General features: G+C 33.1%; 4 protein-coding genes across 4 annotated transcripts; 2 read left to right on the plus strand and 2 right to left on the minus strand.

Moving 5' to 3' along the window:
- Nucleotides 1–2,420: 2,420 nt before the first annotated feature.
- On the minus strand, nt 2,421–3,525 carry LOC122609507. Its single transcript, XM_043782547.1, has 2 exons — nt 3,037–3,525; nt 2,421–2,861 (listed from the first exon to the last, which is right to left on the minus strand). The coding sequence occupies exons 1-2, from the start codon at nt 3,523–3,525 to the stop codon at nt 2,421–2,423; spliced, it is 930 nt and encodes a 309-aa protein (XP_043638482.1).
- A 2,165-nt stretch (nt 3,526–5,690) lies between these two features.
- Nucleotides 5,691–7,944, plus strand: LOC122608397. Its single transcript, XM_043781498.1, has 4 exons — nt 5,691–5,793; nt 6,384–6,913; nt 6,994–7,599; nt 7,688–7,944. Exons 2-4 carry the CDS (start codon nt 6,389–6,391, stop codon nt 7,775–7,777), a joined length of 1,221 nt encoding a protein of 406 aa, XP_043637433.1. The 5' UTR covers nt 5,691–5,793; nt 6,384–6,388; the 3' UTR covers nt 7,778–7,944.
- Nucleotides 7,945–14,813: 6,869 nt separating this feature from the next.
- On the minus strand, nt 14,814–16,210 carry LOC122609508. The gene is made up of 3 exons (XM_043782548.1): nt 15,662–16,210; nt 14,980–15,576; nt 14,814–14,885 (listed from the first exon to the last, which is right to left on the minus strand). The coding sequence occupies exons 1-3, from the start codon at nt 16,208–16,210 to the stop codon at nt 14,814–14,816; spliced, it is 1,218 nt and encodes a 405-aa protein (XP_043638483.1).
- A 1,487-nt stretch (nt 16,211–17,697) lies between these two features.
- LOC122607477 (acetyl-coenzyme A carboxylase carboxyl transferase subunit alpha, chloroplastic) lies at nt 17,698–25,786 on the plus strand. The gene is made up of 12 exons (XM_043780455.1): nt 17,698–17,893; nt 19,921–20,300; nt 20,385–20,459; nt 20,787–20,894; nt 21,016–21,176; nt 21,519–21,633; nt 21,733–21,887; nt 22,726–22,777; nt 22,861–22,929; nt 23,308–23,385; nt 23,472–24,549; nt 25,385–25,786. Exons 2-11 carry the CDS (start codon nt 19,959–19,961, stop codon nt 24,546–24,548), a joined length of 2,232 nt encoding a protein of 743 aa, XP_043636390.1. The 5' UTR covers nt 17,698–17,893; nt 19,921–19,958; the 3' UTR covers nt 24,549; nt 25,385–25,786.

Genomic DNA, 25,786 nt, shown 5'->3' on the forward strand with positions numbered 1-25,786 from the left:
GAAGAAGACGATTGACTTTTTAGCAATTTTATGTTTTTAAATCTTTATTTTAACCCCTGAAGATTTAAGTAGTTTACAAAATTCGTTAAAAGTGTGGCAATTTTGTTAATACTTATAAAATTATTTGCAATAAATATTTTTATTTTTATTTTTATTTAGCGTATGTTTGGCAGCAAGCTTTTAGGAGCTTTAAGCTTTAAGTTTTTAACTAAAAACTCTCGTCTAGTAAAAAGCCTTGTTTGGTTGGAAAAGCTTGAAGCTTTTAAATTGGAGAAAAAAGCTTAAAGCTTGAACGCTACATATATATATTAATATTATATATATATATATTATATATATATATATATATATATATATATTAAATTAAATAAAAAAATAAGAAAAAAAGAAAATCTCATAATCAACCATTTTGAAATAAGGAAATTCCCCCTTTTTATTGTTGGAATTGAAACTTTAGATTCAGATAGATCATATCTTGTAATTTTTTTGAAACTTCTAGACAAAAAAATGAAAAACACTAGCGTTGGAAATGAGCTTCAAGCTGTTGGTATCTAGCATTACTTGAATACCCTTTTTTATTAATTGTTATGTATATTATACATGTAAAATGTGTGTTATGTAGTAGTATGTATATGTATATGATGTACATAACATACACTCATTGGTAGATGACTACACTTTGTAATTTTCAACACGTTGCTTTTTCTCTTTATTTTTATTTTTCACATTTTCGGTATGAAGGGGGTTTTAAAAGCTTTTGTGAATTTTTAAATATACGAGTAAATGAGTAATTTATATGTAGAGAAATCAATTTAGTTTTCTTTCTATCTTTTTAGTTAGACAAGTAACTTATTTATTATGTTTAGTATTTTATGTATGTCTACTATTGTCATTTTACATATTTTATAAAATGTTCCAGCTACTTTGTCAAACACTTAAATATATTTAAAAAGTTTTGGCTATCAGCTACCAGCTAGTTTTGTCAAACATACCCTTAATATATAATGTGTTTCATCGTTTCTTTTACTATACCTAAAAGACAGGTTTTTAATAAATCATCGACCAATCACAGCTATCGGTTTTCTTATCAATACACACGCTACAAGGAAGTCAAAGAACTGATGAAAGCCAAATAAACTTGTCAACTGCACATTTACCCCTTAAAGTGGAAGTATAACTTTGCTGTTTAAGCTTTGAGAGTAGTAAAAATTATAAAAAAAATAAAAATTGTGTAATATAATATTAGGACGTTGTTTTAACTAAAAAATAAACAAATTGTAGGAGATTAGTTGTAACTTGTTGTGCTTAGATCGAGCACGTTGTTAGCAAAACATATGCGATCTTACATTATTATCTTTTGTAAATTCGAGTATGTAGCCCTTAATTTAATTTACTTCACTTTCTTGATGGAATACTAGATCGCAGTTAATTTAATCGGTCAACATTGTACATGTACTGAATTACTCGTTCGCTTGTGTGGTTATTGATTAACTTAAGTATTATGTACGCAATTTTATGAAGCCACCCCTTCTTTTCTTTTTTTGCTTTTAGCTTATGTTTGATTATCAATTCCCTTATTCCACATGTTGCCTGCTTGGCTGCTTGTAGTTTTTTTTTTTTTAGGACAAATTAGCAAGGTACTAGTTGCCCGAAAGTAAAATTACACACACAATCTAAAGATCAACAATCGAAATAACAAAAACTCATTAGACCACCAATAATGGATTTTTGATCCATTCGTCCCAGGATAGGATTTTCTTCTTCTGTCTGTGTATGTACCAATGATAAGATGTACTGATAATCAAATCCGTTAGTGGGTTCGCCCTCTTTTTATAAGATTGAAATACAATCTCATTTCTAAACTTCCACAACTGCCACCAGGTAGCAAAAACAACGGTTTCAATGATAACCCTTTTAGAAGAATTTAGGTGGAGCTGATCAATTGCTTCCAAAAGCTCAAGAGGGGGAAGGTGGAATGGCAGAATAATGTCAAGCCATTTTGATATTGCGGTCCAAGTTACTTTAGCAATATTACACGTAGTAAAAGTGTGATGTGTGTTCTCAACCCCTATGAAGCAAAGAGGACAAATGATAGATATATGGTTAATACCACGAAACCACAAGTTAAAGCGAGTAGGTAACCTGTCTTTGAGCAATCTCCACACATGGATGTTGACCTTTCGAGGGGCAATTTTGTTCCATCTAGTTGAAACAAAATGGCTAGGGAGAGTCTGATGATCCAGGTGTTTACGCAACCCATTGACCAAAAATTAATCTACAGCACCACAGTTTCATTTCCATTTTTCGGGGGTGTTAACAATAGTGATCGGCATGATGTGGTCACAAAGTCTTCTAAGTTGATCAGCCTCCCGACCATCACGTATTAACCTTCGCCAATTCCAACTAAAAGAAGCGTCATTCTATCTTTCTCCAACCAAAACATTTTTATCAATTTCAAGAGCATATAACCTTGGAAACTGTTGTGCAAGTGTGCTTTCATTAATCCAGATGTCATTCCAAATTTTTGTGGACATCCCGTTACCAATTTTCTTTTTAATCGCAGAAAATGGCACGTAACCACCATCATTGAGTTCACGTGCCAGCTCAACAATTTTTGACCAGGTACCAGGTCTCTTTTTCAAGCTCATCATGGCTCGATCACAACTATCATGGGGATATAAGTTTTTTATAATCTTGGCCCATAGCATGTTAGGATGATTATGAAATCTCCATATCCATTTATAAAGCAACGCTTGATTAAAGGATCGAAGACTGCCAAATCCAAGGCCACCTTTTTCTTTGCCAGCAATCACCAACTCCCACTTAATCCAATAAATGTTTTTGGCAGCCTCATCATCCCCCTAAAAGAATTTAGCACGCATGGTTTCAAGTTTATTACACACATTGTTAGGCATACGAAACATAGACAAATAATAAGTGGGGAGAGAACTTAGAACAGCAGAAATAAGAGTCGATCTACCTCCTACCGACAACAGTTTAGCTCTATTTAGACATTCTTTTATTAAACTTGTCGACCACAGGTTGCCAGGACACATACCGGTTCATGTTAGCTCCAATAGGAGTACCAAGGTATAAGAATGGAATTTTCTCCCATTTACAACCCGCCAAGCTAGCAATTCTGGAGATTTCATTATCTGAGACACTAGTGCCATAAAGCTTTGATTTCACCACGTTAATCTGAAGGCCTGAAGCTAGATAAAAACAATTAAAAATATCGATGATATTAATAAAGTTCGCTTGAGACCATTCACCAATAACCATTACATCATCTGCATATATCAAGTGGGAGAAAACTGTGTCTCCAATCGAAACTGCTTTGAATTTGCCAGCTGCTTTTGCATCTTCCATAGCTACATGGAAACCTTCCATTGCAATAATAAACAAGAATGGAGCAAGGGGGTCACCTTGACGTAAACCACGACCCAGAGGAAATTCCATAGTCAGGCTACCATTAACAAGAACAGACGACCGGGCAGAATTGAGGCATGTAGCAATCCAACCCATGCTTTTATTACTAAATCCCATAAACTAAAGGACTGAGAAAAGATACTCCCAACTCAAAGAATCATAGGCCTTTGCAATATCCACTTTAAAGAACATAGTTTTTTTCTTTTTAGATTTAAAGGAATTAATCACTTCATTCAAAATCATGGGGCCGTCAAGGATCTGCCGATCTTTAATGAAAGTTGATTGAACCGAATCAACCAACTCATCGATCACCGTAGCAATTCTTGAAGCCAAGATTTTAGCAATAATCTTATATATAACGCCAATGAGGCTAATGGGTCGAAAGTCACTGGCCACCAAAGGAGAATTAACCTTCGGAATAACCGTGATGAAAGAAGAATTGCAGCCAAGGGGGAAGACTCCTTTGTCAAAAAACTCAGTAATAGCAGCAACAAAATCTTCCTGTAGAGTAGACCAGAACCTCTTTAAGAAGCCAAAAGTGAACTCATCTGGCCCCGAGGATTTGTCACTCCCACAGTCCTAGACGGCGTCCTTTATTTTTTGTATGGAGACCTCACATTCAATCATTTCCAACTGGGCTTGGGACAAGAACTTGAACCGATTACTTGTAGATTGGTATGGAATAGTATCTACTTTTTCAAACTTTTGTGAAGAATGTCTATAAAAAACATTCTTGACATCGTATGGATTATCAACCCATTGCCAACTGGGCTGCTTGTAGTCGTTTGTTAATAAGTCGGATTAGGGAATGCTTTTGTGGTATCGATTTGACATGTTGAGACGTACAATGAAAATTAGTAAGATTAAAGTTGTAGACAATTGTTGCAATATATGCGAGATTATCATCTTCCATACATTAACGTAATTAAGAATAATTTATTGAACAATGTAATTATGTAACTACTAAAAGAAAGCCCATTCATATTGAAAAACAAACTGTGTAATAAAAATAATGAACTCAAAAGAGGGATTATTTATTTTATTTCTAGTAAATTCGTGTTATTGCCTTTGCAATGACATATTAGCGATCGTTATTAGGGATTTCATTATCAGATTCCAAAGAAAATTTTTATTTCGTTATTTCGGTTCGATTCATATGAAAGAAGCGGTTATTTAGATTATATATTTTAAAGGAAAAATAAAGAAAGGAACAGGAATGAAGAAGTATATTTTGTGCTTTTTAAAAGAAAGTTATGGGCCTCTTCATGTTTCTTTAATGGGCTGAAAATAAATTTAAATGGGCTCCAAATTTATAATCCATGACATATCTATTTTTTAATTTTTATGACAGGTAATAAGTACGAAACTTACACGTGTAACAATATCAAAAAATTCAATCAAATCGTTAGACCACTACAATCGAACATAAAGTAAGTTAAATTTTTGTACTCCTTTTTAACTATATTATTATCTTTACCCGGATGTTTTTAGAGAATTTTTTTTTTATTCTCATGTAAATGTATGAATGTCTACAACAAAAAACATTTCTTAATGTTCAGGTTATTAAGAGACCTCAATTTTAAAACTCGTTACACTCCAAGATACTCTTCTATATCTATATATATATGAGAGTAAGTACCCGTGTATTACGGCGGTAAAATGATAAGGGTGATAGGTCATAAAGTGTGATAGGTCATAGGAGGTTATATGTCATAGAGTGTCATAGTCAAATGCCTTAGTCGTACGGGCTCCACACTCAGATTTAAAAATTCGTCGAAAGTATATCGAATGACATCTCTAAAGAAAGAACATGAAATTTTAAGAACACCCATATAATTTTTATTATTTATCGATGTACGGTTTTTGAGATAAAAACTTTTGAAAGAATTAGAGGAATAAAATGATTTATGGAGGAGAGAAAGTTGTATGCATTGATGTATGGTACATTATTTATTAATATGTGTATATTGTTGAATTGAATGTTGAAAGTTGAAAATTGAATTTGTTTTATAATATATTATAGGTATAGATAATCATATATTCATCATATATGACTTCCTCTAAAAGTAAAGTTAAACTTATTACAAACCAACATAGAAAGTTTGTAGTTTGCCTTTGGCGACAATTAGCATGTTAGATGAAGTGTGACAAAAACAAATGGAAATCTTGGTTTTAGGCATTGGTATTGATTCTATTGATGTTTATTATATTTATATTCTTGCCTTTACGAATCCTTTTGAACTTCAATCCAATAAGAAAGATTGAAAAAAAAAACATCCTTCATTCTCAATCTTTTTCAACCTGTCTCAACTGCTATCATAAGAAAAGTTCTGCTTTTTTGAGGATTCCTTCCATATATAAAGAGTAATTTTTGTCCTTCATCTCTCATTATATATGTACTTTATATATATTTTTGTAATAAAGTTCTGGATGTGTTTGGCTTAATTAACTTATTTTCAAATTTATTTGTTTATTTTCATTTAACTAATATATACTAAGCCACTATTCTATGGTTTACTTTTGTGTTTATGAAGAATGAGCTTAATTTTTTCCCCAACTATAAGTCACAATAAAGCCTATTAGCAAAAAAAAAAAAAAAAAAAAGAAAAACAAATAAAATTTAATGAACACCCTTGATTACAAGTATTTATGAATAGACTTATAACAAGGTACAGTTAATATGCTAGAAGTTGTAATAATCAAATTTAATTGGTGTAATTCCAAATTCATGTAAATTGTTAGTAATTCCAATTCATGTAATTATTTATACTGCCGGTAAGTTGCCGGGGTAAGTGATAATAGAAACTTTACTTGTCAAAAAAAACATTGGGAGTGGAGATGATTGGGTATCCAAATTTGTCGTTTAAAAAAAATCAAAATTAATTATATATGCAAATTAAAGTAATGTGAACCTACAATCATATCATTGTGGATGTTGTTAACTTGATCCTTAGAAACAATGGGAAAAGATGCTGCGAGATCATCGAAACCAATTCAACTAAAAGTGTTTATCGACAACAAGAAGAAAAAAGTAATGTTTGCAGAGGCAGAAGAAGACTTTGTCGAAATCTTGTTTAGTTTTCTCACTTTGCCTCTTGGAACAATCGCGAAACTTTCAAACAAGCATGGAGACTCAAAGGACCTTAAATTTGGAAGCTTGAGTTCTTTATATGAAAGTATCGAAAATCTTGATAATAAGCATTTCTCTAATGAGCACTGCAAGATTGCACTCGTTAATCCGACCAGTTCTTCAGTTTCTCTTTGCCAGAAGCTCAAAGTAAATCTAATGGATGACAAGAAGCCGGTTGATGGTCCTGTAGATGAACCGGTATTTGTCCAAAAAAAGGCATCTTTCATTATCACGGACGATCTCAATGTTGTACCCGTTTTGCTGGATAGAAGCATCGTCCTCCTTAATTCTCTTGGTGTCGAATACATTGATTTGCTAGAAGAGAGAACCATAATGAATTTTGGTTTTGAAGAGGTAATACTTTACTGATATATAAAAATGTTCAAAAATTAGTAAAAGATTATCTTAATATCTCTTCAAATTTGTTATTGCAGTTTTCGGATCTCCTCAAGTGGTCATTGGTGTCGAATAATCCTTTCACAAATCTAGTGTTAGGGGCAAGTAAACCATGCTCATGTTTACCCTGCATCAAAAGTTCTACATGGGGTAACTTGCCTTTGGTTTTGGGTCACTCCAGTGAGTCGCAAAAGATAAAATTATTAGTACAAAAATCGACAAAGAAAGTATTATGTGCACAAGTTGAGAACTTTTTTGTGGAAATGCTGTTCAGTTTCCTAACGATCCCGTTAGGTACTGTAAAGCGTTTGACAGCTGATAACGCTTCTTCAATGGGTATCGATAAGTTGTATGATAGTATCTCAAGGTTGGGAGACGAAAAATACTTGAAATATGAGGAGACTAAGACCATGTTACTTTCCCCAAAGATTGCAGCTAATTATCTTCGTGTGACTGACTTGCTTCCAATATATGGAAAAGATACAAGTTCAGGTAGTTTCCTTAAGGGACATGGAACGTTCATCGTATCTGATGATCTGGGAGTAACGGTCTCACGTTCCTTATCAACTATTTCTAAGTTCAACGCACTTGGGGTTCCTGTTGGTGATATTGAAGTGATGGAAGTAAGCATTGGTGAACAAGAGGTAAATATACGCTAGTAGCAAAATGTATTTTTGGAATAAAAAGGCAGAGTCATTTTTAGTGACACCATTTTTATTTGATTATGTGCAGGCACTTTTGATTCTGAAGGCTTCTCTTACTTCAACATCGGCCTTAACCAATTGTCTGAACGCTTTTAAGAAGGCGAAATCATTGATATGAAGTCCTGATTTGGTTATAATCGTAGTATAAATATATTCGTTGACATTTGTGTGTGTGTGTGTGTCATATGTATTGCATATATAGTAGTGTTTGATCGTAAATATGAAACAATGGTTGTGGATAGTAATATATTGTATACAGTATACTTATCAGTGAAATTTGCTTATTTCAACAATATAGATATACTATCATATAAAACATTTAGTTTATATGTCTTAACATCAGCTTGACCGATTTCCTGAACACATTTATGTGAAGAAGCTGAAGGTAGAGGCAGAAATTTGATTAGAGAAAGCAATGGTTCATTTAAGTTAATTTCTTTAATTAGTACGATTAAGTAATGTCTGCTCCGTGAGGCACGCATTGTAATTTGAGCGTCGTGCAATGATTGTGGGTCGCGGTAACTTTTCCTTGCTTGTATGAGACCAGTAAAATTATTCAAAACTGTTACTTGTTGGTCTATAAGTTGGGATTGGGTATAGTTCCCCAAACCATTGGTCTGTTTGCTAAACATCGTTAGCCTTCTTCCGCCCTCGCCTCCAGAGTGGCCCAAATCCGTACCATTACTACAACCAAGAATCATACCGCCGTCATGGGATACAAGGAGTATGTATAGATCATCTAAATTATATAACAAAAAAATTTTGTTTTTGTCTCAACCAGATTGGAGGAATGAATGCACCATGGTTGGATCCGTGTTAAACACTATGGCCTCTGAAGACAGAGTTTATGGGTTCGATCCTAATCCAATGCAAAGGTTGGAGGACATTTTCTAGCATTTAAGTAGAAAATAAAAGCAATCTACTTAGATAGAGGTAAGGTTTGCTTACATCTTGATCTCTCTGATACCGTCGAGGTATTGGAAGATTGGAGGAATGCACCGTTGGATCGTAGGTGAAAATATTTTGATCAATGATTGCCTTTTCTTTCAAGGTTACATTCACCTTCTTTCACCAAAAAAAAATGTGATTTATGTCAATCCTTCTAATAGAATTCATTCAACGGTTGAAAATGATTTGGTTGGTAGAGGTGAATATAAGTTTCTTACCATATAAATACACATTAGATATACTCATCCATAACCACTTACATAAACTTTTACACTATATTGTTAAGTTTTTTTTAAGAAGGGAAGGAAAAAATTGGGAAGGAAAAAATTAATAAAGGCATTGTTAAGTTTTAAAATTGCATGGAAAAGAAATGAGAGGAGAGGAGAAGTGGGGAAAGTTATAGTTATTTTGACTTAAAAAACTTTCCTCTTATTTTTGAGGTGATTAGGAAAGAAAACTTCTCATCCCTCTCCTTCCCTTTCCATTCTTTAAATATCTAAACAATACAGTGTTAAAAATCTAAATAAATGAATAATATATATGTTAAGAGTTTAGATATATACACATCACATGATAATATATGCCCATCCGTAACCCTATCCCAACATTAAACAATCAAAAATATATAAACATATCATCATCACTCGCAAATGTCTCTTATATATATATATATATATAATATATATTCATATAGTATGCATACACCAGAGTTAAAACAGATTTGAAGTGTTATACAACCCATTTTCGGTCCAACATGGTTAACTCGGGCCTAGTCAAATCCGAACCCTTTTCAGGCGAGGCCTCAGGTCCCCATTTCCTGACTTACCGGATTTTGGGTGTGGTCATTTTGGGTTTTGAGCCGTGCTAATGCTTACCTTCTTCATATAGATTTAGATCTGGATTTGTATATATAATAAGGTTGTGTTTTTGTTTCAACCAACTTTTTGTTTCACTCGTATCAATATATATACATATCCAATAAAGAAGGCACACAACCTAACAAGATGAGCCGTTGCCAATCCGCCATTATATGTAATCACTCTCTACCAACCTTTTCAAACCCTATAACCAAAAAAACCACTTCACACTTATTCTGACGATGATAATGATGACAAAGGGCAAACAAGTGTCTATACCGCCTTGCGTTTTCTGTTGCCCCACGACTCGTTTTGTATGCCTTATTGTCCCCAAAGGGACAACACTGAGGATGTCGATATGGTTGGGGAGATGCTCACGTTCCCCTGCCGTAAAGATTTGAGGTTGCACAACAAGATCTCCCCCAACATCCTGTTCACAGGATGGTTTGTCTGCGCATGAGCACAACCTCTTCTAGTAGTGACTCGATGAATAAGATTTTCGAGTCGTTAGATGACTCGACCATGGAGAGCTTGGCCCGTAAAAACGTCAAAGGGAGCTCGATCATGGATGAATAAGCTTCCCCTTCCGTTTCTAAGGGCTAGGCTCTCGATGGCCGAGTCGTCTGGCAGGTCAAAAATCTTATTCATCTAGTTATTGCTAGAAGGGAAACGTGCACGGGCGAATCATCCCGTGAACGAAGTTGTTAGGGAGATTTTGTTTGTGCAGTCTCAAATCTTTATGGGAGGAGAGTCTTATGAGTATCTCCCCAACCGCATCAGCAACTTCAATAGCGTCGTTTAGGGGACAATAAGGCATACAAAGCAGCCGCATGTGGGCGACAGAAAACACAGGGCGGTAGCAGAACTTGTGCATCATTAATATAATAAGATAATGATGAGTATCTTCCATCATTATCAGTGTCGCTAGAATAAGTTTGGAGAGATGTTTTTTGTTATAGGGTTCGAAAAGGTTGGTAAAGAGTAACTATATATATGGGCTTATTTCGTTGGCTTGTGGGCTTTTTTGTTATTGATATCGTGGGGTTGTGTTATTTATGTTTAATCTCATTTCTGAATTTGAAACTTTGTTTTCTTTTATATAAAGCTAGAAAAATGATAAACTCTCATGAGACATCCTCTAACTTTTTTGGAAAGTGGGTCACTGAAAATATTTTTAAAAAAATGAAAAAGTCACTTAAAGTAACAACTTGGTTAGTGGCTTGACTTAAATGAGTCACCAAACTTTTGCCACTTGTCATTATGCGATTAGTTAAAATTTATTTATAAACCTTATTGGTTTGTCTTTTAGTTGAGTTAAGGTGGGTAAAAGGTTGAGTTAAGTTGGGTTGTTTAGGTGGAAGAGGGAGAAATTATTTTTTTATTAAAGGTTGGGTTGATGTAGGTTGGGAGTATGGATGGTCTAACTAACCCTCCTGATATATCCACTTGTTAACACGTGTAATCCACTAATTCTCTTTCCTAATCTCACCCCTTGATTTTTCACATGTCATGATCATATTAATTAGGAGGATTTTTAGACTAAACAATTAGGAGGATTGATCATTACCTATAAAGTTATGATAAAGATTGGGAAATGATTAATCCTCCTAACAAAATAGCCTAAAAATACTCCTAACTATTGGATTATAACATGTGAAAAAATCAATGGGCAAGATTAGGAAAGAGAATTAGTGGATACCATATGTCATCCTTTTAGAGTGTTAGGAGGATTTTTAGGCTATTTGTTAGAAGGATTAATCATTTTCCTAAAGATTAGTTTTACAAAACAAAAAGAAATCATAACTTTTTTTGGATTGAACTATAAAAATTTACAAATAAAGGAAATTATAGTTTTTTTTATTGAAAAATAAAGTTTAAATACATATGGTTAGAATAAATGAGTTTAGTTTTATAAATTATAATTAGAATTATGTTGCTATTTATGTTTTTATATGATTTACATGTTCCGTGAAATTTGATTTAAAATTGTTATGTTTTTCTTTCTCTCTTTTGAATAGGTGAACTTGGTTTATGAATGCTACTAAAGATAAAGCGGAACATTTAATTGTAGTACCTATACGGGTTTGATGTTACTAAACCCTCAAAGCAGGGCTTAGGGTTTAAAATGTTATTTTCTTAACAATGGTTTGAGAACAGCCTGAGCAAAGTTTTAGAGATGTTTTGGTTAGCTATAAATCTATGTGCTTGAATTATGGTATATTTATCATTTACATTGCTCATGTGTTTGAAAAATGAACAAGCTAAGTATTCTCTCTATACAACTAAATAAAGGATATTTTAATGTTAGGGTAGTTATAATCTATTGCCAAATAAGTTTTTGTCTTAGATGTGATTTTGTGGTTAATTTTGGTTTTCACATATAACCTATTTTTATCATAATGATTCAATGGTCTAACAAACTCATAATACTATGAATTAAATTATTTTATTTAATTCCTAAATATAGTAGAACTTGAGCTATCTATCCGAAAATTAAAAAAAAAAATAGGCTTATATACTAGGTAGGGGTGAGATTGGGTCGGTTTTGGCCTAAAACCGAAACCCGAACCGATCCTTTCGGTTTTTAGAAAACCAAAACCGTTAGATTCAGTTTTTGTTCGGTTCGATTTGTCGGTATTTTGGTTCGGTTTCGGTTTTAGTTTCGGTTTTTTTATACATTAAAAGTTTTTTTACGGTTTTTGTTTATTATATTAAAATTTTATCTTTTTAAAAATAAATATATAATATAAAAACTATACGAATGTTTTTTCTTAAATAACTATATATCTTTTAGGTGTTAAAACATACATTCATATTGATTTGTATACTAAAATTGGTATAATTTTATATAAAAAAGAATGGTTTTGTTGTCCGTTTTCATTTAAACATACATTTATATTGATTTGCATACTATAAAAACAAAAAGTTTAAATATATTTAATATATTTACTAACTTTAACTAATAAATATACATGTAATATGATATAAATATAAAATGAAATAAAATAAATTTGATTCGGTTCGGTTTTTAGTCGGTTTTTTGGCATATGAAACCGAAACCCGAACAAATTCGTTCGGTTTATAGAAAACGAAAACCAAACCGATCGGTTTCATTCGGTTTTCGGTTTTTCGGTTCGGTTTTTGCTCACCCCTAATACTAGGCATATATTTATATTTACTAAGCAATGATGATTATTTTTAAAATTATATGCATGATTTTTTTTATAACCATTTTGAGATATTATTAGCCAAACTCCCTATAAAACTATAATATCTAATTATGGTATCAGCATATCAGGACTAAGGTCTTCCCATTACTCTTTCTTTAAGATATTGCTCTTTGAGTACCGACGAACTTTTCTAATTATTTGTTATTTTTCCATCCTTTTAGTATATTGTGATTTTTAGACCTTTGTTTGGTAGGAGGGAGTCATAGAGAATGAAAATGTAATAGAGAATGGAAATAGTGAGAAAGAAAATGAGTATTTGGAAAGAGAATGGATTCCGTTGTTTGGTACCCACAGAGAATGAATATATATAAAAAATAAAATTTTAAATAATAATACATTTATTACATATAACATCTTAAAAAAAAAAATTTTTTTTCTTTTCCATTCTCACCTATTCTCTACAATTTGTAGAGAATTGAATTGATTCTCTTTTCTCCTTTCTCATTCTCTTTCTCCGTCCCAAACAAACAAGGGAAGTTTTTCCCATTCCCTTTCTCCTCTTTCCATTCCATCATAACAAACACAAGGTCTCAGGTTCGATCTCCACTTGGTACAAAAAATAATTCCTTTTAGGTACCCGTTACCAATGAAGCCTAGACCCACATGTGAAGTTTAAATACATGGGTTTAATCATTCGGGGTGCCTAGATCATGTGAGGATTAAGATGAAGTTATTGTACCGACATCATATGGCTCATACGGGGTGAGTCGATCGATATCCAATTGTGGTACCAGTGCTAGAGTTTCCCTTCATTACTTTTTTTCTTTATTACTAAAAATCTATTATTTAAAGAAAATAGTTAGTAAAATTTATTATTATAAAATATATATTTTCAAAAAGAGATTATAATATCTATAATAAAGTGATATTAATATTTAAATGTTGTCTATCATCATATATACTCTTTTATATCCTCTAATATTAATTTTACAACTATACTTTTTTTTATATATAAATCTCATATTTATTTTATATATAAATCGCACCGGTTTAATCTAATTTTATATATTTGCTAAGAGTTAAAGCAAAAGCATATTTGATAATTGGTGCAACACATAGTCCAACCCAAAAGGGACTTTACTAATATTTCTTTTATTTTCACTTTTTCAATCCCATGTCTTGCTGCCATTTAAGTTCTTTTTTTCGTACTTTGTTTTGTTAACAAGTCTTCTTAATTAGCAACGGGTGATCAATATCTAATATCTAATACTATCTTATAAAATAGTTTGCTTTTTTTTTCAAATCTCAATTAAGTAATTGAATTATTTAAATTACTCTTTTTTTTAGTCACTAATATAACATCTCTATTTAATATACTTATAATACCCTTAAATCTCAACCATTCATTTTATTCCCTCTTCTCAAATCTCGCTTATTTTTTCACTCTCCTCCATAAATCATTTTTATTTCTCTAATTCATTCAAAAAATTTTATCCCAAAAACTGTATATCGATAAATTATAAAAATTGTATGGATGTCCTTAAAAATTTCATGCTTTCTCATTAGAGATATCATTCGATATACTTTTGACGAATTTTTAAATCCGAGGGCGGAGTCCGTACGACTAAGGCATTTGGCTATCATAATTTATGACTTGACCTATCACCCCACCATCTCACAGACGCAATGCGTGACACGCACTATCTCTTGTATACATATTACTTTGACATCTTTTTCGATGAAGCTAATTTCCAGTTCCACATTCAAGTCATGTCCCATAAATTTGCATATAGTATTCACCAAGTATACTATATATACTAATGTTTACTGTACTTATGTAGTTATGTGTAACGTTTAGCAAAGCGACCAATGGTTCGGGGAATTATACCCAAAATCCCAACCTATGGACCAACAAGTAACAGCTTTGAATAATTTTACTGGTCTCATACAAGCAAGGAAAAACTACCGCATTTCAATAACAACGATCCACAATCATTTCAATTCATAACGCTCAGATTAGAATGCGTGTCTCAAACCAAATAAATACTTTCAAAAACCCAGCGCAAACATTACTTAATCGTACCAATAAAAGAAACTTAAAGTTATACCATATCAATCAGAAACTAAATTATAACCATTGCTTCCCCTACTCAACTGTTTGCCTCTACCTTCAGCTTCTTCACATAAATGTGTTGAGGAAATCGGTTAAAGCTGAGGCTGAGGTGAGAGAAGCTTTGAGAATTAAAAGCGCCTGCATAATACCAAAAAAATAAAATAAAAATGATGTCAGGCAAACTATGAATATATGCATTGAGTCCAAAATGGATTTATTATTCAAGTTTTACCTCTTGTTCACCGATGCTCAGATCCATAACCTCGATATCACCAGCAGGTATTCCAAGAGTAAGATTTGGAAGTTCAGAAATAGACGGCATGAGACTTATTTTCAGATCATCTGATACTACGAAGGATTCTTCTTTCTTGAGGAAATGACCTCGGCATGTATCTCTTTCATAAATAGGCAGAAAGTCTGTCACACGCCTATATGAACTTGAAACCTTTGGGTCAAGCAACATGATCTTGACATCCTCAGATTTCAAGTACCCTGCATCTCCCAAACGTGAAATGCTATTGTATACATTATCTATTCCCAACGTAGAAACAACAGCAGTATCCATCGTTAAACGCTTTGCTGCACCCAATGGGATGGTTTGGAAACTGAAGAGCATTTCCACAAAAAAGTTATGCACTTGTGCACATATCACCTTCTTGGTTGATTTCTGTACTAGTAGTTTAATCATTCGAGGTTGGGCTGTTGAGTAGTTACCACCCAATTTGGAATTTGGGACATACAACTGCGGTTTTGGTTTATTTCTTCCTCCTAGCACCAGATTTGTCAGAGGACTATCTGTTACTAATGACCATTTGAGCAGGTCCGAAAACTGAAATAGCAAGAGAAAGTTAGAATCATAAATAAATTCCTTAGAAAGGGCTGATCTATGAATTGGTACAAAACTAAAACCGTACCTCTCTGAAGCCAAAAACAATGGTTCGTTTCTCAAGCAAATCAAAGCATTTAACATCGAGAGCTTTAAGGAGCAGGATACTTTGATCAAGTGAGTAAGGGGTAACTTGAAGATCATCAGTGATAAGGAAAGATCCTTTATTGTTCAACAATACTGGATTACCATGTCTATCAGTGTAAGGTGAAGGATAAAGATTTACTTTCAGCTTCTGGCAAAGTGTATTAGAGGATGAATTGATCAACGGGTAAAGGAGAATGTGCTTGGTGTTTCGGTTAGAGAAAAGTTTAGTTTGAAGTTTCAAAAGACTTTGATAAAGGGAAGTCAGGCTTCCAAGTTTTATATCTTGCGAGCCGCCCCTGAGATTGCTTGAGGCTCTTGCAATTGTCCCCAATGGCAAAGTCATAAAACTAAAGACGATTTCAACAAAGTCTTCTTGTGCTTCTGCAAACATCACCTTTTGCCTATTTTTGTCAATGAAAACATTCACTTTGACCAATGACCCATTGTTGCCCATCTTCCCTGTGATCAAGTTTACGACATATCCATCCATCACTATCTTTCGGATATGTATCAAGAGTTATACAAAAATTGAACGATCGCACAAAATACAAACTAGCAGTTACCATATATTTAAATAGCTCTTGATTATTATTATACTTATCATTGACACCATAGATTGGTGAATTTGTTAACATGAAATCAAAACACAATGGAATGGTTGGTTGTTATTGTCAATGAACTTAGATAACAAATACTGATTATAAAATTATATTTTTAAATTCATGTTATGGGCTTAAACATGAAATACTAATGATTCTAAGCAATATATTTGATCGAACCTATGACCTCTGTCTTCAGAGGTAAGGATGTTTACCAATGATCCAACCATGCCGCTTAATGTAAAGCGTCATATATTTACTCAAAAGGTTGCACACATAAAGTAACTTATTGAGCATCATAAATTTAAGTAACATACATATATGAATTCGAACAAAAAGTAAAAATAAATGATCGAGTTTTAACACACACATTTGCATGAAAACAAAATCTCATACCTTCAAGCTTTTCTTTGCAAGTACCGAACCTGCTAGGCTAGCTTGAAAACCTTGACTGACAATTAATATGCTTGAAGAATATTTGATGTTACCTATATAAATCTTAAGTATTTATACGTCAAAGTTGTATATTGGATAATTACTGTTATTATTAATTAAGAGATAGTATTATATAATGTAGTTATCACCTTATGCTAAGTACGAAGTTAGTTAAGTATAATTAGTATTATATTGTTATAGATAGATAGATTATAAACTTTAATATATAATATTTTTATGATGATGATGATTATAAGTATGAGTTTTGGATAATTAATTGTTCATTGTTGTGTCAAATTTGTTTAACTATATAATCGAAGTTATTTATTTTTAAATTTTAAATTACTCATAATAAGTAAAGTTTAATTAATATGATACTGTTACGATAATATGATCATATGTTAGTTATCATTTTTTCATTGGATGTTAGTTATCATTTTTTCATTGGATTGTTAGTTTTGAATTATATATAGTGTTCTATTTGAGATAATATTTCTATGTAACAGAACAAGTTACTTTTAGTTGTTTTATTTTTGTGATATATACTTTGAATTGTCACCCTTTTTTATTTATTAAATTAAATTAAATAAATGACCACATCGAATAAAAAAGGTTATTGTTTTGATCTAAAAATATATATAGGTGCTCGTCGTAAAGAATCAACCCAAAACTAGAAATCCAAACAAATTTACATTTGTCCATTTGTTAATTTCACAAGTGTAATTGATACCCTTTTTATAAGAAAAAAATAATAATAATAAATAGAAGTAGACCCCAATGCAACATATCATTGAACACATCGTTACCATACATATGTCACCAAATGTCACTCGTATGAGACAAAAAAAAAAAAAGGCTAACCATGGCTCATGGGTGATTCAACCCAGTTCTAACCCATATGGGTCATAAGTGGTTCAACTGCCACCTAAACAAAGCTGGCTCTGAAGTCACAAAAACTCAACAAACATAAGAATTATCGAACACAACTTGAATCTTGTGTACATAAAAACACTGACGATCTTCTCTATGCTCATTTCGTTCTTAATAAATATTTCCTATTTTTCCTGTCTTTTTTCTTCCAAGCTTCAAAACCCATCTCCTTAACTCTTCAATTTCAGATCTTTCATCATTTTCTTGAGGTAATTTCTTGTAATTCTTGTGAATTTGTATGCCTTATTTGAGCTCTTTAAAATAAATGCTTGATGAAGTTTTTCTTTGCAAATTTATGTGATTATTTTGCTTTTTATTGATAAATTTATATGCTTTTTAGCTCTTGATTGATGAATGCTTGATGGGCTGTTTCTTGATTTTGTTATAGTTGAGGTTAGTTTGATCTGAGCATTTGAGTACCTTTAGTTTTTGTAAGTTTAAGTGGAATTGATACCCCAATCTACCGATTTCTTGTAAGTTTTGGACTTTTGGTGGAGTTGTTTACCCAAAAATAAAAAAAGCTTGTAAAGCTATGTGCCTTTTAACTCTTGATTCATAAAAGCTTGATGGGTTGTTTTTTGGTTTTGTTATAGTCAAGGCTAGTTTAATTTGAACATTTGGGTTCACTTAGTTTTTGTGAATTAGGTGAAGTCGTACCACGGTGGTTCGGTCTTCCAGGAGATAATAATCTTGTAGAATTATGTGTTGTATAGCCCTTGATTGATAAAATGCTTAAGAAGTTGTTTTATGACTTGTTACAGTTGAGTTTAGTTTCATATGGGCATTTTTTAAGGCGATTTTTGTAAATTTATGTAGAGTCGATAGCACGGTTTATCGGGGAAAAAAATCTTGTAAAGTTTAGTTATTTTAGTTCTTGATCGGTGAATGCTTGATAGGTTGACTCTTGATCTGATAGTTAAGTTTAGTTTGATTTAAGCATTTGGGTTCGACTTGATTCTTGTAAATATAGGTGTTGCGGATACCCAGGTCTACCAAAAAGCATAGAAAGATATTCTCAAGTTATGTGCTTTTTAGCTATTGATCGATAAATGTTTGAGGACTTGTTATTTGATTTGTTATAGTTGAGTTTAGTTTGATTTGGGCATGTGGGTTCACTTGATTCTTGTAGATTTAGGTGAAGTCAGTACTGGGTCTACCAAAAAAGAAAATAATCTCATAAGTTTATGTGCTTTTCAGCATTTTATTGATAATGCTTGATCGGTTTATCTGGGACATTTAGGATCACTTGATTCTTGTAAGCTCTAATGTGCTTATTAGCTTTTTAGAGTCGAATGCTTGATGGACCGTTTCTTGATTGTGTTATAGTCAACTTTAGTTGGATGTGAATATTTGATACTATAATGCTTATCTTTTGATTTATTTATGAATAAGCATAGTTTGCTGCGTGATTGTATAATGTACTCACTAACATATTATGGCTGTGTTAATATTTAGTTAAATAGTTTAAGGTTTAAGAAGATTGAAGTAAAATAAGGGAGAATTTGTATGTTATTGGAGTAGCATGTACCCCGATTTTAAATGAATTTGTTGTATGGTGTACTAAACTTGGGGAAAATATGATGATTATTTTATATATATTTAGGCCTATTAAGATTAAGGGTGAAGCTTTTTTATAGTTTATTATTGAATAAGTTAAGGGGCCATTTGCTTGTTTAGGTGATGAAGTAAATTTTATTCTATGATAGAACTTAAAGTTATGATTATCTGTTCCGGTTTGTGATTCATGTGTGACATATCTTTATGTCCTCTATTATCAATGTAGATCACTAGTAATGGAATTCATTCGAAATGAAGAAGATTTGAGTTTATTGTTTTGTGCATGTTGTATAATTAGTTGGTTATGGGTTCGAGTCTTGCCAAAGGCAAACTCGAGATAATCAGGGGATTATTAAGTGGTTGAGATTCACTTGGAGTCTTGGACACTAGCCTGGCTGGGGGATTAGTGGGTACCAAATGGTACATGGGATCAGGGGGTTCCCATCCAATTACCCTTTTTTTATAATTAGTTGGTTATGGATTCTTTGATTTTTTACATTTAGAGGTTGTTTGGTAGATTTTATAGGGGAAAAAAAGTTGGGATTTGGTTGGAGTTCAACTATAATGCTGACTTTTGCTAATATTTATATATCTTAAAGTTGCATCATCTAGATTTGTATTGAGTATTCTCATTTCTTATTTGTTAATTTATTTTTCTTTTCTGTTTTGTGCAAATTAGGGTGAGAAGTTGAAGAGGCATTATATTGGGGTCCAAAGATGGCTTCGGCATCTCAGTCTCCTGTTACATTTTCTGGAAGTTTGTCTTCTGCAACCACGGCTTCTGATCTTCTTAGGAGTTCCATTAATGGTGTTACTGGTGTACCGTTAAAAACTTTAGGCAAAGGGCATGTGGGCCCAAGAAGAAGGGGTTTAAGTATTTCTGCAAAGGTAAGAAAAGTGAAGAATCACGAGTACCCATGGTCTCAGGATCCCGATCCCAATGTGAAGGGTGGAGTTCTTAGTCATCTTTCCCCATTTAAACCTTTAAAGGAAAAGCCGAAGCCCGTTACTTTGGAATTTGAGAAGCCACTTATGGATTTACAGAAGAAAATCATTGATGTAAGTTTTCTACTCTGGTTTCATATGATCACTTTGTAGTGATGTGTGGAATATATTTTAAAATATTACTTTTTGTTTATGCAGGTGCAAAAAATGGCTAATGAAACTGGCCTGGATTTCAGCGATCAAATCATCTCTTTAGAGAACAAATATCAGCAGGTTAATTTACTTATTTGGGTTTTAGACGACGTTTGGATTTGCATTTATGAAATTGCCCACTCATTTATTTTTTATTTTGGTCATTTTTCGAAAAACTGATAATGTTATTCTTCTCATTCAGTAATCACACAATAACATTCAGAACGCACATCCAAACATCCTTTTATTAATCATAAATCTTAGTGTTAAATGTGTTCAAAATTGATTTCACCAAACCCATTTCTAAAGTGATTATCTTATTCACTGCTCGACTTACTTATCCATCGTATGTCAACTGTCATGTTGCTGATCTCTCATATTTACTAGTGTTGATGTATTTGTTTGCAGGCTCTTAAAGATCTGTATACACATCTGACTCCGATACAACGTGTTAATATTGCACGACACCCTAACAGACCAACGTTTCTTGACCATGTTTTCAACATTACAGATAAGGTCTGCTACTCGATACTCTCATTCTCTCAAAGATTTCTAATTGTTGATAGTAAAGTTGAAATAAGTTTACTTAAAAGAATCGTCTATGATATGTCCTTTTTTGTTATTTTAAAATGTACAGTTTGTTGAGCTTCATGGAGACCGAGGTGGGTATGATGATCCTGCTATAGTGACTGGTATTGGAACAATAGATGGCAGGCGATTCATGTTTATGGGTCATCAAAAGGGTAGAAATACGAAAGAGAATATTCAACGGAACTTTGGAATGCCTACACCACATGGGTAAGATAATGGAACCGTAACACTATCACATTAAGGGGTGTTTTGAAACTGTTTATCAGATTCACTCTCAAGTGTTTGGAAAAGCAGTTTTATGCTTCTCGCTATCTAATATTAGGTAATCACTTGAGGATTCAGTTTCATACCAACTGTGCAACATAACCGGATCTCTAAAGGGTAAAATGAAGTTACCAATTTGCCCCATAGCTAACCTAAATTGGGGTTTGTTTTAGCTTATTTTGAGCTGCAGTTTAATGCTAAGCAAATATGCGTTTATTCTTTTTCATCCAAACACTAAGAGAATTGATACTCCAAATATGCAGTTTAATACTGTCTTTCTTACAGGTACCGAAAGGCTTTGCGGATGATGTACTATGCAGACCACCATGGATTCCCTATCGTCACATTCATCGACACTCCAGGGGCATTTGCTGACCTTAAATCAGAGGAACTGGGTCAAGTATGTACAACCATCTGTAACTTATAATTATTCTTCGACGACTAAGCCATCTATTATCTTTTTTGTGTTCAACTTAGTGTTAAATTGTTTTGTACGTAGGGTGAAGCCATTGCCCACAATTTAAGGACCATGTTTGGTCTAAAGGTACCAATCGTTTCCATTGTAATCGGTGAAGGTGGCTCTGGAGGTGCTTTGGCCATTGGTTGTGCTAATAAATTGCTAATGCTTGAGAATGCAGTCTTCTATGTTGCCAGGTGACTAGAAGCTATAACTTTTAATGTAATGTAGGCTAGCTCATGCCATAAATAGCAAGTAATGGTAAAGTCAACGTGTTTACACCGCTACATTTTTTCCTCATAAATAGTTGGTTTCGGAGACTATTATTTAGACCTAAAATTTCTAATTTGGCTGCCTATATTTTTGCAAAAGGTCAGAAACCTATAATATGAATACAAAAGTGAGGGTGATATAACCTATATATGGAGAGTTCTATTTGTATCATTTCTCATTATAGGTTTTTTTTCAACCTTTTTTTTGTGTTCCATTAGTATCTCAGGTCTATAGTACACCTTTATCTGGCCTTCATGTTTGACTAATGAGATTACACTTTATGTATTAAGTAATGATAATGGTTGAGGTGTCCAGTTGGGCGGAATGGGTTATGGTTAATGGGTCAATATAGTTAATCTTTTTATGGGTCTGGTTGGGTTGACCCGAAATATTATTAACCTTTTAAGATTGTTGAGTGTCTAGCATGATTACAATAAATATATGAACTTCAATAGTAATATAATCTGATTTAGGATGTTCTATGCGTTTAAAATAAACTTTGGGATACTTCAACAGTTCAACCTCTGGAGCCCGTTCTCTTTTTATCTTTTGGTTTTTATATTCGGCTGATTCATTATAGCTAAAACCACAACCCGAATCAATCCGTGCATAAGTAACTGGCTTAATATTGCCACCTCCAGATATTAATGTTTCTAATATGTTCCATTACATTATTTCTCCTTTTCTTTTTCCAATGTAATCTTGAAACTTGGTATTGTGGTTGGCTTCTTCCCTAAAATTCTTTAATCTTCCATGGTATAGTCCAGAAGCATGTGCGGCAATTCTGTGGAAGACTGCCAAAGCTTCTCCAAAGGTGGTTAAACAATTACCTTGTCTTTTTTGTATAAAAGGTACTCCATATTGCTTGAAATTTCTGATGATTTTACCGTTTTATAGGCAGCTGAAAAGCTCAAGATCACTGCTAATGAGTTATGTAAGCTACAAGTTGCTGATGGAATCATCCCTGTAAGATTCTTTTCTTTCATGCTTATCTAACAAAATAAATTTGTAACTCAAGAGATTTAGTTAATAAGGAAATAGGTCAAATGGGTGATCAAGTCAAAAGTCTTTGAAAGTGTATTATTTATGCATACAACGTACTAATTCTCTTTACTCATCCTAGTCATATATTTAGTACATATTAATTACAAAGTATTGGGCAAAAATGTTTCAAGTCAACCCACACAAAATTACCCATTTTCATCCGTCGCCCAATCCTGCGATTTTGTCATCTCGAATTGTCGATGCCTTAACTGAACATGTTAGTTTGTGACTGATCTTCTGTTGATCTAGTCTATTCTATCTTATGTAAGTCTAATGTAACATATCTAACCCTGATTGCAGGAACCACTTGGTGGTGCACATGCAGATTCCCACTGGACCTCGATACAAATAAAAAAGGCCATTCTTGATTCAATGGATGTGAGTGTTAACTCAATTCTGTACTTGCAATAATGCTCTTATATATTTTATCCCTCATTACACCCGACGTTTCTATAATGTTGCAGGAGCTTCAGCAGATGAACACGGAAGACCTGTTAAGACATCGAATGCTCAAATTTCGCAAGATTGGTGGGTTCCAAGAAGGACTACCTGTCGAGGCTGAAAAGAAAGTCAATATGAAAAGAAAAGAGGAACCGAGACCCGGACTTATTTCAGACAAAGTGTTGCAGGGTGAAGTTAATAAACTAAAGGAGCAAATTATGAAAGCAAAAGAATCTTCTTCAATAGCTTCGGATATGGATCAAAATGGGCTGATCGAAAAACTGCAAAGAGAAATTAACTATGAGTTTTCCGAGGCAGCCAAGGCATTGGGGATAGAAGAAAAATTAACTAAACTGCGTGAAGAATTTGAGAAAGCAGAGAACGAGGAGTTGACTCCTGACCAAATGCAGGACCTTGAGAACCTAAAGGACGAGTTCAATGACAATTTAGCAACGGCTCCAAACTATGGAAGACTGAAGTACAAGCTGGGCTTGTTAAAAGAAATAACCGAAGCTAAAACATTTGCTGAAAATTACAGAAAGACTCTTCCTTTAAAGGCGAAAGTGAACGAGAAGTTCAAAGAGGTTTTGGAAAAACCAAATTTGAAGCAGAAAATCGAGGGACTGAAAGATGAAATTGAGAAATCTGGGGTTTCCTCCCTTGAAGAATTCGATCAAGAACTTAAAGAGAAACTTATCGAGGTTCGGGAAGAAGTGGAATCTGAATTTGTTAATGCTCTTGAGTCTTCCGGTGTTCATGTAGCTTCAAAAGTTGGCCAGTCTTCAATGTCGATAATTAAGGCTAAAGTTGATGAAATAAATGAAGAAATCAAGCAAATAATTCAAGATGTTATTGAATCAACTCCTGATTTGAAGAATAAAATAGAGATGCTGAAATTTGAGGCCATGAAAGACAAGAATGCGCCTAGTAAGGAATCAAAGGAAAAGATTGAGGCTTTGGAGCAGCAAATAAAGCAAGGTGTTGCTGAAGTGATGAGCTCGGCAGCCATTAAAGAGAAATACGAACAATTGCAGGCAGAACTTGCAGAACTTTCCGGGGGATCTGATGGAAGTTTGATCAAAGAACCGAGTTATGTTTGATGTAAGTTAATCTTTCATATACCCTTCTCAGTTCAAGGTAAACTGACGCTAAAGGTCAAATTAATTCCTGTTGGTTTTCAAATTTGAACTCGAGGTCATTTTTTTTAAACAAATTTAATATTAATAGCAACATACTTCACTCATCTCTACTTTGGTCATTGTACTTTAGGGGTGTTTGGATTTAAGTTTCTGAATTGGTTACACGATTATCACTGTGATAGTTTTTTTTTTTTTTTTTTTTTATTATATAGATTTTGTAACAATTGATTTTATATAACCAGTTTCGTACCAGCTGCAACAAGAATGACTTTGGAAGTGTAGAATAAGTTCAACTTACTTTTGCACTTTTTAAACGATATTCTTTTCGATCATTTATCAATTAATTTTTAAATTCTTCTATTTTGGCTACATCCAAACATTCTTTTAGAAATCATTACTAAGACCATTGTAAAAGCGTGTTGCTATTTATTGCAATTTAATAAGTTCAACTTACTTTTGCACTTCATTTTTTTTTTGTCATTGTGGTTTAAAAGTTTTAAGTATAACAGTTTTGAAGTATGTGATCATTGTATTCAAGCTCAAACAACGTAATCACCATTATTTAGTATCCTTTTCGGTATCAACTTTATGATTTTCCACTTGTCAGGGAAACTAGATAAAGGTGACTACATTTTTCAAAACTGAGGCATAATGACCAAGGCGTACGTCTTGCTTTAGTCTTACTTCGAAATCAATGGTTTGTGTATGCAAAGGCAGGGCATTTGACCTCAAAAGTCAGATTACCTCTTTAATGCTTCAAATAACCGATCATATTCATTGAATCTTTACATTGGCAGATAATAAACGCTGTTGAAACTACATCAAGTTATGAAAGAACATGGATTAACAAGTACTCTTGGCCATCTCAACTACCAACGGGGTTAACCATGTCATATTTGCTAAAGATTCATGGGGCAAAGACCTGGCTTCTTTGAAAGTTTGTTGTTTTAGTTTTTGATATGTCATAGACTTCTATATGGATTTTTTTTTTTTTCATGAATTAAGTTTCGGGATTCAGTATTTCCCCATGGGCAGATTGCATTGCCGATTCTATCAGACAACAATAGCATTTCATGTAAATTTTGCTGATTACCAAGAATGCTAATAATTTGCTTTCTCTTATTAGTGTTTAATCTTTGTGATATTGAATAATTTGATCCAATAATCATTTGTAATATAGAATTTATGTGTTTTTCAAA

The sequence above is a fragment of the Erigeron canadensis genome, chromosome 7 (genome assembly GCF_010389155.1).
Source record: "Erigeron canadensis isolate Cc75 chromosome 7, C_canadensis_v1, whole genome shotgun sequence".
NCBI lineage: Eukaryota > Viridiplantae > Streptophyta > Magnoliopsida > Asterales > Asteraceae > Erigeron > Erigeron canadensis.